General features: G+C 39.7%; 1 protein-coding gene across 4 annotated transcripts in view; it reads right to left on the bottom strand.

Annotated features, from left to right (window-relative positions):
* The window catches only part of ROBO1 (roundabout guidance receptor 1), a 1,057,321-nt gene that overhangs the window by 9,747 nt on the left and 1,032,565 nt on the right, over positions 1–15,009 (bottom strand). For all 4 annotated transcript variants that reach the window (XM_034792356.1, XM_034792366.1, XM_034792373.1 and 1 more), the window contains 2 exons: positions 11,838–12,247; positions 8,252–8,404 (listed from right to left, as the gene is read on the bottom strand). In XM_034792356.1, the coding sequence (XP_034648247.1) occupies positions 8,252–8,404; positions 11,838–12,247 (563 nt within the window). The remainder of the gene's footprint in view (positions 1–8,251; positions 8,405–11,837; positions 12,248–15,009) is intronic.

Genomic DNA, 15,009 nt, shown 5'->3' with positions numbered 1-15,009 from the left:
TTTTCTGAAGTTTTTCCTGAGATTTAATCTAAATCTATTATGATGTAGTTTTTGTTCTGCTCTCTGTGGCAAGAGAGAACAACTTTTCTCCATCTTTTTTATGGCATCCTTTCGAGTATTTGAAGACCACTATCATGCCCCCCCACCATCTGCTCTTTTCCAAACTAAGCATACTCAGCAGTTCCTTCAGCCTTTGCTCATATGGCTTGCATTCCATCCCTTTGATCATCTTTGTCACTCTCCTCTTGATCCTTTCCAGTTTCTCTACATCCTTTCTATACACTGGTAACCCAAAATTGGACACGGTACTGCAGCTGAGGCCTAAGCAGTGCCGAGTAAAGCAGTACTATCCCCTCCCATGACTTGCATCCTATGCCTCTGTTAATGCAACCTAAAATTGCATTTGCTTTTTTTGCAACAGCATTGCATTGCTGATTCATGTTGAGTTTGTGATCCACCGCAACTCCCAGATCCTTCTCAGCAATGCTGCTGCCAAGCCAGTTGTCCTCAATTTTCTATTTGTTGCATTTTGTTTTTCTTCCCTAAATGTGCACTTTACATTTGCCTTTGTTGAATTTCCCAGTTCTCCAGTTTTTCAAGATCCCTCTGAATTTTAGCTCTATCCTCCAACTCCTCCTAGCTTTGTGGCATCTGCATTTTTGATCAGATCTTTTTCTTGTAGGTATGTATTATGTAAATATGACACAAATTCTTCAAGCCATTAAGTGCTTTCTGCAAGACATTTCAGAGATGTTTGAAAATAGTTGACAGCTAAACAAAGTACTGAAGAAGTCGGTAGCAATTGAAGATGCTCGGCACAGTCATACAATTGAAGCCCCAAAACCTAACATAAAGACTAATGAGACTGGCCCATTGAAAATAGTTTTATAACTTTTCTCTTTCATTTAGCTTGTGCTGCAGTATCAAATTTATAGAAACACGGGCATCAACAACTATTTATAAGGTGCATATATGCTACTTTTCTCTGTTCCGCATTAATACTTAACATTTTTAAAAATAGAAGGGGAAAGCTATCAGTCAGTTATAATAGCACACAACTGTATTATAAAAGGTGAAGGAAAATTTTAAAAAGCTCACATATGGTAACTAAGATACAAGGCTACAGGAAACAAACCATAGGCATACATTAAGTAAACAGGTGAAGAAAATGTGCATGTGAGAGGTGTAAATGATTGTCCTGAGTCAGTAATGCATTCATCCCAAGTGCATCTATTATAGAATGAAGACCACTGAACATTTTAAAATCCCTGCTTCAGCAATTTGCCATGAAATGCATTCATTCTCACTATTTCCTCTGAAACGATCTGAGAGCGCTTTCAAAATCTCAGAGCAGCTGCACTTTTCAGCTATCACCTCTGTACATTCAGATAGTTCAAGGTATATTTGTGCAGATGTACATTTGAACTGAAAACTGACTAAACTGGTACAATAAAAGTAAGGAGATGAGTTCAAGATGAGTAAAAACTGGAATATAAGCAGGGCTTAAATTCATCCAGAGCTGTCTGGAAAGAGCTCTGGTAAATATTTTCAAATCCGCAGGAGCCCTGGCGCGCCCTGGAGGGCAGAAGCCATGAGCTCCGGCACCCCACAGTGAAGCCCAGAGCTGAAGAGAGTGGGAGGCTTTGGGAATAATTTCTGAGAATTTAAGCCCTGAGTATAAGTAAATGGAATAATGCAATATATTCCTGGTATTAGCAACCAGAACGCTGTCCTATGGGGGCTGCTGAAGATTTCCTCTCAGGAGCACTGCAGAGGTGTGCCATAGCTGAGGGAAAGGGTGGAATGGTGCACGAAGCTCTACTTGAACCTTAGCTGGCATAGTGGTCCATGTGGAATCACTGCAGCAGGGCTAACATACAGCAGTCCTTCACCTGCTTTAAGTTATGCTCGGGTTCATTTCAGTCATCAGCTGGCCTGGAATCAAGGGAGTAGAAAGGTGGCTCAAGCTATATTTCCTAACTTTGGAAAACTGAGTACTTCAGGTAAAAAAAACCAATAATGCCCATCAGCCACGCCATGCACTGGTGGTAAAGACCCATCCATCTTAATTTATACATCTTCCAAGCACCCTCCAGGGGCAAGTCTCACACTTTGGGAAATCTTTCCCTCTGTTCCCCTTATTTGCATCAAGTATAAACGGGGAATCTTTGTAAATTCAATCTTTTTTCTTCTCCCTGCCATAACACTGGGAATTTTGTGGGCATCAGATTTGAAAAGTAGTTGGAATTATTTGAATATCGGCTGCTCTTGTAAACATCTTCATCTGTGTCTTCTGACCTCTCAACCATTTTTAGACATGTCTTATGAAATGATACTTTTTCCCTCAGCCTGAAAGAGTACCCTGTCAAATAACCTGAATTCTTACATCGTCTGGAAACTGGAATATACTAGTAAGTGGCTGCATCAAAGTCTTTTTACTTAATGAGAGTGAGCCCATTTATTAGACAAAAGGGTAAGAAGAAAGGTGATCTTATGGCAGGGAATCTGATTTATCTTTCTGAGGGGATTGTAAATATAGAAAAGTCTTTTTGGTAGCCCAGACAAGAGGCAGATTAAGGTTTCATGGGGCCCTGGGCCAGAGCAAGTGTGAGGGGGTCCCCTCCCCACCCCTTCTGCCTGCGGCCCTGCCCCCACAACCCCACCCCTTTCTGCCCTTTCCCTGGGGCCCACCCTTGTTCCACCCAGGGTACCCCCATTTCTCCCCCCCACTGTAGCCCCGCAACCCCTTTTGCTCCTTTCTGCTCCCCCCCAATGCAACCGCAAGACTGGAGAAGCTCTATCCCCCCACCATGGTCCCAGGGGCTACAGCAGGGAGTAAGAGCTCCTCCAGTCCCAGGGCTGCAGCGGGAGTATGGGTGCTGGGGCTTCTCCTGCTACTCCGTGCGCTTCTGCGGGGGACCAGGGTCAGGGCGCTGGGGCATCTCCTGCCCCACCTGCCTGGCGCTCCTGCCAGAAAGTGAGTTGAGTGTGGGGGCTTCCCCTGCCAGACTGCAGCTTCTGCTGGGAATGGGGGCTGCTGGGTGGGCTTCCACCGTCCCACAGCAGCTGCCGGGATCAGGGGCTGCTACCATAGACTGGCGTTGGGGCTCTCAGCATCCACTGGCAGCAGCGGATTTTTTTCTGGGGACCCCCCAGTTGGGCAGAGGCCCCATCGGGCCAGTGGCTAATCTGCCACTGTCCGAGACGGTGCAATTTTGCCTGGAAAGCAATTACAATGGTTTTTGCCAACCAATCAAGGAACTAGTCTTGATAATCCAACAGAAATAGTCCCTTGGTACCCTTAGATCTTTGAAGATTGTTAGCTTTGCTATCTTTTGTCTAATCTCAAAACAACCCCACTCCCTACACAAAATCATTGATAATTTCAGAAATCAGTCAGTGAAATATAATTTTAAACAAACTTTTCTCCCCCAAAACCTAACCAGTTATAAGTTAGAGTAGGCAACGATTAAAATGATTATTTAGTAAGAATTAAGGCATGATAATGGAAGAGAAAACACATCCTCATGAAAAACTTTTGTAAAACTGCATTAATACAACAATAACTACAGAAAATGTGATAGTTTCTTCAGAGCGAGCTTTGTCATACCCTGCAGGGAAACTATAAAAATCTTCATTATAACATAGTGTTCCTTGCTGAGAAGAATCCTTTATAAAGGAAAAAGGAAACTTTTCAGAGGTCAACACTATTACACTCCTGTGGTGTTTATTTAACAGCTCAAATCACAGAGAAAATCAAAACTCAATCTACCTCCTCTAGTACAAACTGTTATGTTTCATTATTAAAAAGAAAATGGAGGCCTCCATAGCAAGAAATAAAAAAAATTAATAACAGAGTGACATCAAACCAATAAAAGGAATTCAGAGGTACCTGGTAAAGGTCAGCTGCTCTCAACTGTTTCATTTGTGTCTGCATATCAGTGTTGTATTGTGGCCCACTTAAGACAAACAATTAACAGATGCCATTTTATAACATATTCTACTGGGGAAATCTTCCATATGTGCCTTTTGAAAAGGGTGATTATAATTTTCAATAAGAATATAAATGAGAGCATCTATAATAATCACGGGAAAAACAATTGCTGGGAAAATAATCAATCCACTAAGCCAGTTTTGTAGTAAAGTGGAGAAACTGAAAATAAACATAAAAAAGATCAATCATAAGTAACGATGAATGAAATATTATTAGGAATCGTCTTTAAAAAAATTAAACATATAAAGCCTAAGTTATCTACTATCATATCTCAGGAAAAAACAGTTGACAGTTAAAGATTGTGATATGTGTTTTCTCTCAAATATACCAGGCCAGATTTTCTTAACTGCGCATACAAATATGATACAAAACTGCAGACTTAGGCCTTGCTTCTGAAAAGTTTGAAGCACATGAGTAATTTTATGCATGTGAGCAACCCAATTCCAGGTATTACTCATGTAAGTAAAATTCCTCACCTGCTTAACTCTTTTCAGATGCAGGTTCTAAAATGCATGAACAATAATTGAGTGAAGGCATATACAAAACCCTAGGACAATATATAAAGGAGAAGTTTTTTTTCCCCCATTGTGCATGTTTATATCATTATAACTTACACATAGTAAAAGCTTTTCATCTCACAAAAATGTCTCAGTTTTAAGGTCAGTATCCCCAGATGCCTCAGGATAGAAGCAGATGCTGTGTCCTACTGTAAAGATGCTTTATCCTGGAATGTCACAAGATACTGGATGTTCAAATCATAACATCATTTTATAGAAAAAAGGATTTTTGGTAATTTGTAGAAGTTGCAAAAAATGCATTTAGTTGTAATTTTTCTTTCTTTCTGAAGTTGCACAGTTTAGACATTTTGTACCATCAAGGCAGAGACACACAACAATACAGATGGGGCTACAGTGTGGAGAGTCAGAAACATTTTGCAATTGTTTTTCATGTCAATATTTGGCAGAGCCACCTTTCCACTTGTGAGAAATGCTGCTTTAATAATCTCATCATTTATTGTGGGTGCAAATGATAACACTGAGCTATTGACCTGGTAGTTAGCTAGCTACCATTTGTGCCTACATCAAATGTGGGAGCAAGAATGGAGGCGGGATTTAAAAATCAGGCACCATATGTTGATACCGTCAATGCCATAATCTGTATGGATAATCCCAAAGACTGTAACTCACTGCAGAAGATTTTCACTTTGTTTACCTAAATGCTTAGAAGTCTGAGGGCTTCTAATTAGTGATAAATCAAATCAAAACAACGATTCAAAAGAGGCTTGCAAATGTATAATTTATGACAAGTAAGGCGCAGAAAATATGTTTTAGACTTGGTTTCTTAAATAAAGTATGTAAATAGGTCAGAGGAGGTTGGGTAGGGGAGAAATGCATTTGTTAGTAGGTTTTAGTACTGTGCTTGCTTGTATTTAACTCTCTGAAAGACTAGACAAAGAACAATTAAATATTCATACATTTACTCCTCACCCTCCTCTCTCAGCAAAACATTTTTAGCAACAAATATGGAGAACATTTCAGAGTCTGGATGACTGTCAATGAACAAAACAACAGAGCTGAAAGCCTGTTCTACATTCAGCAGAAACTGATCTGAACTAGTATCAGCCAAGGATATAATATTGTCATTACATTATCCTGGGTTTGTGCAATCTTACACAATGCACAGTAAACTAAAAAAAACATCCTGTATTTAAAAATAAGCAATAGAAAGCAAACACATCTCCTTTCATTGCTGCATTACGAATAAAAACTCTCTGAAACAACAATAATCTACTTCATAAACAGTGCCATAAGAAAGAAAACAAAACCAGAATTTTTACAGCATATGCATATAATGCTGCTGACAACATTCTTGGCAAATTCAACCAATCAGTTGACGCTTGAATTTGCTTCCATACTTTTTATCACCCAGCTGTGTAAATCCTTCATATCACAGATATTTCATAAAACTGCTAGCAAATATTTATTGAGCTAATGTAGTCAAGTAATTTGGGAATAGTGAGAAATGCTTCTATGCTACATAAGAAATAGCTGTTGTTTAGCAGTCACTTGTGAATGCAGGTTTTATTGAAAACATAGAGAAACTGATGAAATAATTAATCTCTTCTCCCTTTTAGTATTTAACAGCTCCAGCCAGTGATAAAAGTCCAGGTTCAGACCATTAGTTTTCTTCCACTGTACTCTAGACTGCTCACTCATTATGGGGAAAAACTAGAAGCTTCTCTAGTAGTAAACACTGCTTTATAAAAGAAATAAATCACAGTATGACACCAAACCAATAGAAGAAACTAAGAAGTACCTTGAAAGGTCAACTGTGCTCAATTGTTTCTTTGATGTCCACATATCACTGTTCTCCACTTAAGGAAAATAATTAGTAGATATTATTTTATAGCTTATTCTAAAGGACCAGCTTCTATATGTGCCTATTAAAATGAGTGATTATAATTTTCTGTAAGGCTTCAAATATAGCTATGCAAATAGATTGGGGGTAAAAAAATAATAATATAACACAACTGAACTGGGTTTTATTAGCATTGCAGAAAATAGAACAACTCCCTACTGTCTGACCAACCACAACGTATAGCAAATTAATTATAACACATAGGTTACCAGAAAATCATGTCTAATTAGAAAACATGCTGAAATAAGCATCTGCTGTAGCATACAAAACAAATATTGATCACAACTGTCAAATCTGTTACAATTTTTAACCACAGTGCTGTATGGTCTAACTTGGTATAATTACTTTTACGAAATACACCAAATACAGACCCCTCACTTATTTATTCCTGTGCTAGAGGGAAAGAAATGGTCACACAAAACTCCAGTCCAGATTTTCTTTCTGATGTTCTAGCTACTGTAGATGTGATTATATCAAGGTTTGATGTTTAGCCAATTTTTCAGTTAAGAGCATTCTCTTCAAGATAATAAAAGCTGATAAAATGTCCATAAAATCTTGTAAAATGCCATTACAGAGGTCCCATAAATGTAAAATTGCTAGTATAGGTTTGGGATTTACACCCTGTGTTGTCCCTTTCACAGAAGCAAATGCACAAAACCACTGTAAATAACCTCTTGAAATCAGATAATATTCTGACAGCTCAGTTTCACTGACAAAAGGGACCTGGGCAGAAGCCAAGAGGCCCAGGTGCACTGTGTCATGCCAGTATTTAATGCAGTCTAATATCAGATGGATGCTAGTGAGAGAAAATACTCAGAATAAAGTCAGATAATAGCACGGACAACCACTCATTGCAAAATTACTTCTGCTCATCATGCTGTGAGCTTTGTATTAAATTTTTCTGTCAAGTGGTAGGAATCACAGGGAGAAGTGGCTCAAAACCCCCTTCTTGTAACCCTGGATAAGGATCTATAATATTAGGCTTTCATATGATAATGGCAAATGATGCCCCTCTTTGAAAAATTTCTGACTGGTAATGAAAGTCCTAATCAGATTGTTGTTGCTGAGAACCAGGAGGTGGGGAATGATGCCTCTGACACTCCTTCGTTCCCCTCCTCCTTTAGCAAATTTAGCAAACGTGACAAGATGGGTAAGTCTTCAAGAATTTATCTTACATGAATTTCCACAAAGCCCTTGAGTTGTTTATAAAAACTAGAAGGCGGTAGTTTAATAAAAGCTGGGCCACCTGAGGCATTTTCATTACAGGCTTTCTCTAGACAACATCACAATGTTTGCATTATCCTCCTATACTCCCCAGAGAATACAAGCATTACCTTTTCAGCAGGAGTCGATATTGTGTGTGAAGGCATGAGAGAAGATGATTACATTTTGCCTTTTGGTGCACAAAGTAACTAACAATACTCGCATTCGGATTAAAATTCAGCTATTTTGTTGGTTACCATCTGAATGCTAAATTGTTTCTGTGCGAAAAAACTGACACTTTGGAGGAGTTATTGTTCCATTATTTTAATGAAAATTTTAAACCCAGGCGCACATTATTTTCAGCTACTGTATCTATATGTGCTACCTTTTCTCTTAAATAAAGGCAGCAATTAGCCTATTAGGACACTAGAGAAAACAGGTGCAGTGGAGGCATCCATAAAGACTACCAAGTATGGAAATTTAAAATGATTAATTTGCTCAACATATTTAGCAATAGCAAACACAAATCACTGATTTTTTTAAAAAACATAATGTTATCTCTGAGGAAAACCTTTACACACTCAGCATACATCTAGAGCAGTTCATTGACACTTTCACCTGTTTCAATGGACCTACCATCTGTGTAGACTTCTCTGCGCAGATGTCCTGGCTGGTGTTTTTGCTTTTTGGCAGGTCGGACCTTTTGTATTACAACAGCACTCATGTTGCTGTCAGTAGACACAGGGCTGGTGGGTCTAGGGCAGTGCGATGCATGAAAATGTCTACGGCCTGAAAAAAATAATTACAGAACAACAGAATGTTGTTATTTTTCTCTCCAAAATAAGATATTATATCCCCTCTCTTTTTAAAACGAGACTCACGTGCAGCCATTCTAAAACTGAAGTTATTTAATTATAATATTACATTAATCTAAATCTTGTAATATCCTTATTGGTGATATGGTTTACAGCATATTTTTAAAAAACAATTGAAGAGAGACATTAATTTTCAAATCAACATACAGGCTGACTTAGTTTCCCAGAATTTATGGAACTGGTTTGTTTCTAGTAGGTCTCCCTGCAGGAATCTGAATTCTGTGACCAAGCAGGAACAGAATGCTTTATCAGCCCAATAGCTTGCAATGTCCATCAACAACAAAATGCATCACTTTCTCAAAGGGCTTCATTTCCTCTGGCATGGAAAATGCACAGGTTTACTCAAATGTAGCATGGTAGAACAATGAGAAGGACCTAGTTACAAATGCATACCGCACTGCACTGCTTGACTCATTAAGAATAAAGTACTGTTTGTGAAGTACACCAAATTGTTCCTAGATCCAAAATATGACAAATCCCCACACCAGCCTGGAAGAGGTTAATAAGGCTTAGAAGGAATTTTGTGGCCTAATTCAGTGCTTCTCAAAGCTGGGCCGCCGCTTGTTCAGGGAAAGCCCCTGGCGGTCCAGGCTGGTTTGTTTTCCTGCCGCGTCCGCAGGTTCGGCCAATCGCAGTTTCCACTGGCTGCGGTTCGCCACTCCAGGCCAATGGGGGCTGCGGGAAGCGGCGGCCAACATATCCCTCGGCCCGCGCCGCTTCCTGCAGCCCCCATTGGCCTGGAGCGGCAAACTGCGGCCAGTGGGAGCTGCGATCAGCCAAACCTGCGAACGCGGCAGGTAAACAAACCGGCCTGGAAGAGAAAGCAGGGCACGTGGTAAGAGGTGGAAAGGAGGCGTCAGACCTGAAATCAGCTAATCCCCAAACCAACCAGGAGGTGACCCACCAGCAGTCCCTGTGATACCCTGATTTGCATTTCCTAATACTTTGTTTGTACATGAGCAGTGTCACATCTCTAGTGTTTGTATTCAGGAAAATGCAAAAAACAAAACAAAACAAAACCCCCAATTTATAATACTCTTTTGAATGTTGCTAAGTTTAATTTTTTTATATCAGTAGCATGTAAAAATATCCATTCCAAATAGTTATACAAAAGGATGAAATTGTGGCCTCATTTAAGTCAATGTGAGTTTTACCACTGACTGCAATGGGGCCAAGATTTCACTCAAAATAACTAAACTACCTCCCCTTCTTTTTCTTCATGATGAACAGCCATGTTGAACAAAGGAATGCTAAAAGTTTGAGTGGAAATTAGAAATGAGAAAAGAATCTTGCAGTCTGTAGAGTTGATGAGGACAAAACTACAGTAATAGAATCCCAGTGTTCTAGCTCTAGTGGCTATACAGGGTTGGCGAGATAGTCACAGATCTCTTTGAACTGTGGCAGACCCATTTATCAGCTGACACTAACCCCTTTGGTAAGCACGAAGACTACTCAGATCACTGGTTATTCATATTCAATTAATCCTGGTAGCCAATAGTGCTTGTGCTCCAACATGAAATATTTATTACATATCGAGTGTTGACCAGCGGAAAAGCCAAGTGTAGTTTGTTTGTAATCTAAGAGAAGTTTCTGAAATAATAGGTTATAAATTATGATGCCAAGCCAAGGGCAGTTCATCTCAATTATGCTCCAAACAGAGACTGATGATATTCCTAGTATAGTAAATGGCAAATAATTATCTTAAAATGTGATTAAATGTATTCTTAAACTTATAAAACCTAGAAAATAAAGTGTTAAAGGTGAAACACTCTACTTTATCCATGTCTACTAGAATGTGAAAACTAAAACTCTCATATGAAGGGAACAAAAAAGATTGGGATCATTTACTTTACAGGGAGGACATGAAAAGTATACAAAATAATGCATTTTAGAGAAAGGGCCAACTGGAAACTTCTGTTCATCCTGTCTCATCATATAGGGAAAAAAAGCATTTAATTAAACTAAAAGGTAGCAAATTTTCAAAACCAGTAGGAGGAAATAACAGTTTTATATAACCTACAATTAGATTGTAAACCTCCTCGCCACAAGGTGACATTGAGGCTAAAAGCTTAACAAGAATAAAAAAGAAACTGGGTGTTTATATGGATAACAAGTTATAATAGCAGAGTTATAATAGCAAATTCTAAACGAACAAGAGTTTTTGAAAGGGTCTAAACCACCACGCTTCAGGGAATAAACCAATTGTAAGAAATTTCTCTCAGGACATGTTATCCCAAACTGCCTGCTTCTTCTGGACTTCTTGTGCCTTCTCCTGAAGCATTTGGTATTGGCCACTGTAGGAGACAGGATACTGGACTAATGCAGTATGATAATTCCTGTGTCTTATACATATGATGTGCTAGGGGTGATTTTGCACAAGAGAGAAATTTAAGATTGAGCTTTCTATGTTTGATTTCATTTCTAGGTACACACTATACCCTTATATCCTTATACTGTAACATTTAAAAACAAAGACAAAACTGTTCAACCATTTTTAAGTTTGCAAATGGCTCCCAAATGGAGTTCATGTAACTGCATGTATTTTCAGTTCAGAGCATACTAGCATGCCTGATATATAATAGTCAAAGAATATGGATGTTGTTGTTTTAATTCTTGTTTTTTCTTCCCCTCTGACAGACCATTGTCCACACTAGCCTTTATCCTTATCACTGACCTGGCCCCCACTCCCTTCACCAAACTCTAAGGGCATGTCTACACACTCCTGTTTGAAGAGGACTACATTAATGCAAACTAGGAGCCTTTTAGTTCATGCCCGCAGCATCCACATGGGGAAGTTACAGTGCAGCTGTTTGGTGTTCACTGCTATTCACATACCCATATTCCAAACTGTGGAGCTGTATAGATACGACCTAAGAGAACAATAATAATTTCAGCTGCATTTGAATTTTAAATTAATTAGAGGTTTTTTTTCCCCATGATTTAGCACACAGGTTTCAGTTTTACAGCCACATCTCCGACAACTGATTTTATGTAAAACAACGTTTAGCAGCAATTAAATGTAATATAGTGAATTGGACTGTTTCATTTAAAGTCCTTCCCCACCCCGCAATCTGGAGATCTTAAGCAGAGTTAACTGCCTCCCATTTCACTTCAACAAAAAATACACTACCTGCTGGAAGAGCCATAGCGTAGGAGATAATTATGTAGGCATGCAAGTCAATTTTCTGAGCATGCTGAATTTGTACAAATTGGAACAGCAGACTGTGATTCATTGTTAAGTTATTTAAGAAATTCAGGGACAACCTTTGGATAAAAGACATGGCACGGTGGCAGTTTTTCTTCTTTTAACCCCCAACCAAGCACACTGTGCCTTTATATGACCTCACCTCCTGCTGCATCCTGCACTTGACGTCTTGCTACTTTAAGACCAGCATATTCTGCTGCTGCAGCAACAGCCTGTGCAAAATCTGCATCAGTAAAAAAGGATCCATCAGAAGAGCTAACACTGGACCGTCCACTTGACATGTTGTCTTCTTCTGAGGCTGAGCCCCAACCATTAATCATGGACCCTGTTACAGAGCTTTCCAAATCCCCGACACTTGAGGCAGGTGTCTGCTCAAGGCCACGCAAAAGGAGCCTTCTGTTCTGCATCTTGGCAACCTCTATTTCGGCCTCATCCTCTTCCTCTTCTGGTGCATCAGTATCCATATCTGAGACAAGGGGTCCTGAAATGTAACCATAGGTGTGTGGTGGAGAAATAGGCCTTGGAGGGGGTGGAGGACTCACAGGCTGACGTCTGCATGTAAACACAATGTTAGAAATTGTTATTTCAGTTTCACAAAATAACCAGGCCAAAACAAAATATCCTGGTAGAATCAGTGGAATATTTCTCTTACATGCCAACCAATTTGTTTTGTCATTTACAATTCCCAGGATTTAGATTTGAAAGTAGCAGGATTTTACTTTTTTGCTGTAATCAGGGATGACTGACAGCTACGAAACCAGAAATCAACCAAAAAAAGAAACTGGCCTTCTCTTATGGTACTTTTTGCTCCCAGTCTAATAAAATTGTGCTCGTTTATGTATAAATCTCCTTATGTTTAATAATTTAGCTCTTGTTCACTTAGGAAAGGGAAGCTGACAGTTTAGGACACAGCTTAAAAAATTACATTAGGAAGTGCACACCTGTGAATGTGAGCAAAAGGTGTGATTGTATATTACTTTTGAAGCTCACTATTACCAGGGACAATAGGCATCTACAACCAAGCAGATTGCTCCATAAACTATCCTTCTCGGCACTTTTTCCCCACTTATTCCAAACATAGGATTGAAACTGGTCTGGAAGGTAATATTAAAGAGAGAATTATTCAATATCATTTATATCTAACTTTTGGGAGCAGCCAAATATATCTATATTATTCTTGTTCCTAAATAATCAGTAACAGAGCTGCTAGATTCAAAAGTTAAAGGACTTTATCTGGGCATCATGGGATCAATGTTCGGTTCATTTAATATTTTGATCGGCAGAACATTTATCTTAATGTTGCTGATATTGTCATCAGTTTATCCCCAGTGCTTTTTAGTTGTCATTTACCCAAAAGGAAGATATGCTTAGGGAGGGAATGACCGGACTTTTGGCTTCTTTTGTCACTAAGGATATCTGCTGTTTGCTCTTGACCAGAATCTGGCTTGCAAGATTTCCCAATGTTTTCTATTTCTGATGGTTTCCAACCCATCAAATTTTGCTTTATCATCACTTCAGCAAAACGGCTATCTTTACAAACTTGAAAAATGTTAATTTTCATATTTTTGGCTAGCTGAGTTTTGCCCACCCGCTCTTGGAAATGGGCCAGGTTTTGCTTTTAAATAATTATGTATCTACAAAAATGTTTCCTTTTTTGTTTTAAAAAAACAAGTTCTCATCTTTCACAACAAAATGCAGAACTGAATAATCTACCATTTCCTTTAAAATATTTTACATACACTTCTACTTGTTGCCTTAACTATGGAAGGCAACAGAAGCAGTGACAATTAGAGATATTTTAACCAAATAATCATTTAATAGAAATAACAAAGGTCATAGCTGAGTGAAAAGCTTTATTCGCCTTTGTATAGCGTCTCATCTTGGCTAAATTATATTGGTTTAATGTGGGGTCCTGGCAAGATGTGTTCTTGTAGTATATTTGTCGACCAGTCTTCCTGTTATCTGGGTTTTGTTACCAAGACACGGGCAACTGTTTACAAACACAGAGAGGGTTCCTGGAAAATCAGCTTGCTCACTAGCCCATAAAGGTAGGATAACTGAGAACATGGGCATATTCATGGACATATAGCAGCATTTCCTCCACTTTATCCAGCACTACCCTAGATTACAGTGACTCTGGCTTTAACATTCACAATGTCTCCTATCTCACTGTGCTTGTCCATTCTTCCAGAGCAGAGCTTTCTATTTCAATCTGCTGTAACTGTGGCAAGCTGACCGGACAGACAACATTACTGCACACAATCATCATCACAGAGAGAAATGTTCCAGCTGTCTGGTTCCTGGGGCCCACAACACACAGCATGGCTGTACAATCATTACAGAAAGTATTAAAGACTGGAGAGGAGGGAAGCGGGGAGAACAGGAGATGGCCCTCTCTGTTAAGTAATCTTTTCCAAATAGATTGGAATTCAGAGACTAAAGCTACACCAACCTTATAGATACATTTCAGATGATAGTATTTTAGATATAATCTTCACTACAAAGCTACATGCTCAACTTATTTCTCTGTCAGATACTTTTATTATTTGCAATGATGAATATTTTCAGTTAATCAAAAAATCTTAGTACTTAATACAGAAGCATGTGTATGATAAATGAAGGGGGAAGGGTAGCTCCCTTTTATGGACACCCAGCCAGTGAATAGCTAAAAATCCCTCTTAGTAGCTGTTCTCTAATTCCCAAGTGCACCTTCCTGGGCTCTCAAAGGGGTTCTGCACTTGGGTGGTGGCCGCATCTACCAATCCAAGGTCAGAGAAAAGCTGTAACCTTGGGAGTTTAATACAAGCCTGGAGTGGCCACTATTAATTTTTAGAATCCTTGTGGGCCCCCACCTTCTGCACTCAAAGTGCCAGAGTGGGGAATCAGCCTTGACAATGTGCCATTTGAAATAAGTGTTCTCAATTAGGAAGACTTGTCACTCTCCATGTTCCAAGTGTAAACTTCCTTCCAGAACATACTTGAAGTGCTGAGCACACAAAAGCCAACTCCTCAACATAACAGGTCATAACAATGCCAGTAGAGTGGAAGATGCAGACAGGCAAGTCTTGCTAGGGTTACCATATGTCCGGATTTTCCCGGACATATCCGGCTTTTGGGGGCTCAAATCCCCGTCCGGGGGGAAATCCCCAAAAGCCGGGCATGTCCAGGAAAATCGGGAGGGTTCAGCCGGGGCCTCTTTGTCTGGGGTGGGCGGTGCGGGGCCGGGGCCGGGGCGGGGCCGGGGTCGTGGGGCCGGGGGCATGGTGCCGGGCCGGGAGCCGGGCCGGGCGCGCGGTGCCGGGCCGGGGGCCAGG

This window comes from Trachemys scripta, chromosome 1 (genome assembly GCF_013100865.1).
Source record: "Trachemys scripta elegans isolate TJP31775 chromosome 1, CAS_Tse_1.0, whole genome shotgun sequence".
In the NCBI taxonomy this organism is placed as follows: domain Eukaryota; kingdom Metazoa; phylum Chordata; order Testudines; family Emydidae; genus Trachemys; species Trachemys scripta.
Note: the sequence above shows the minus strand (reverse complement) of the source record. Positions and strands in the feature narration are given on the sequence as shown.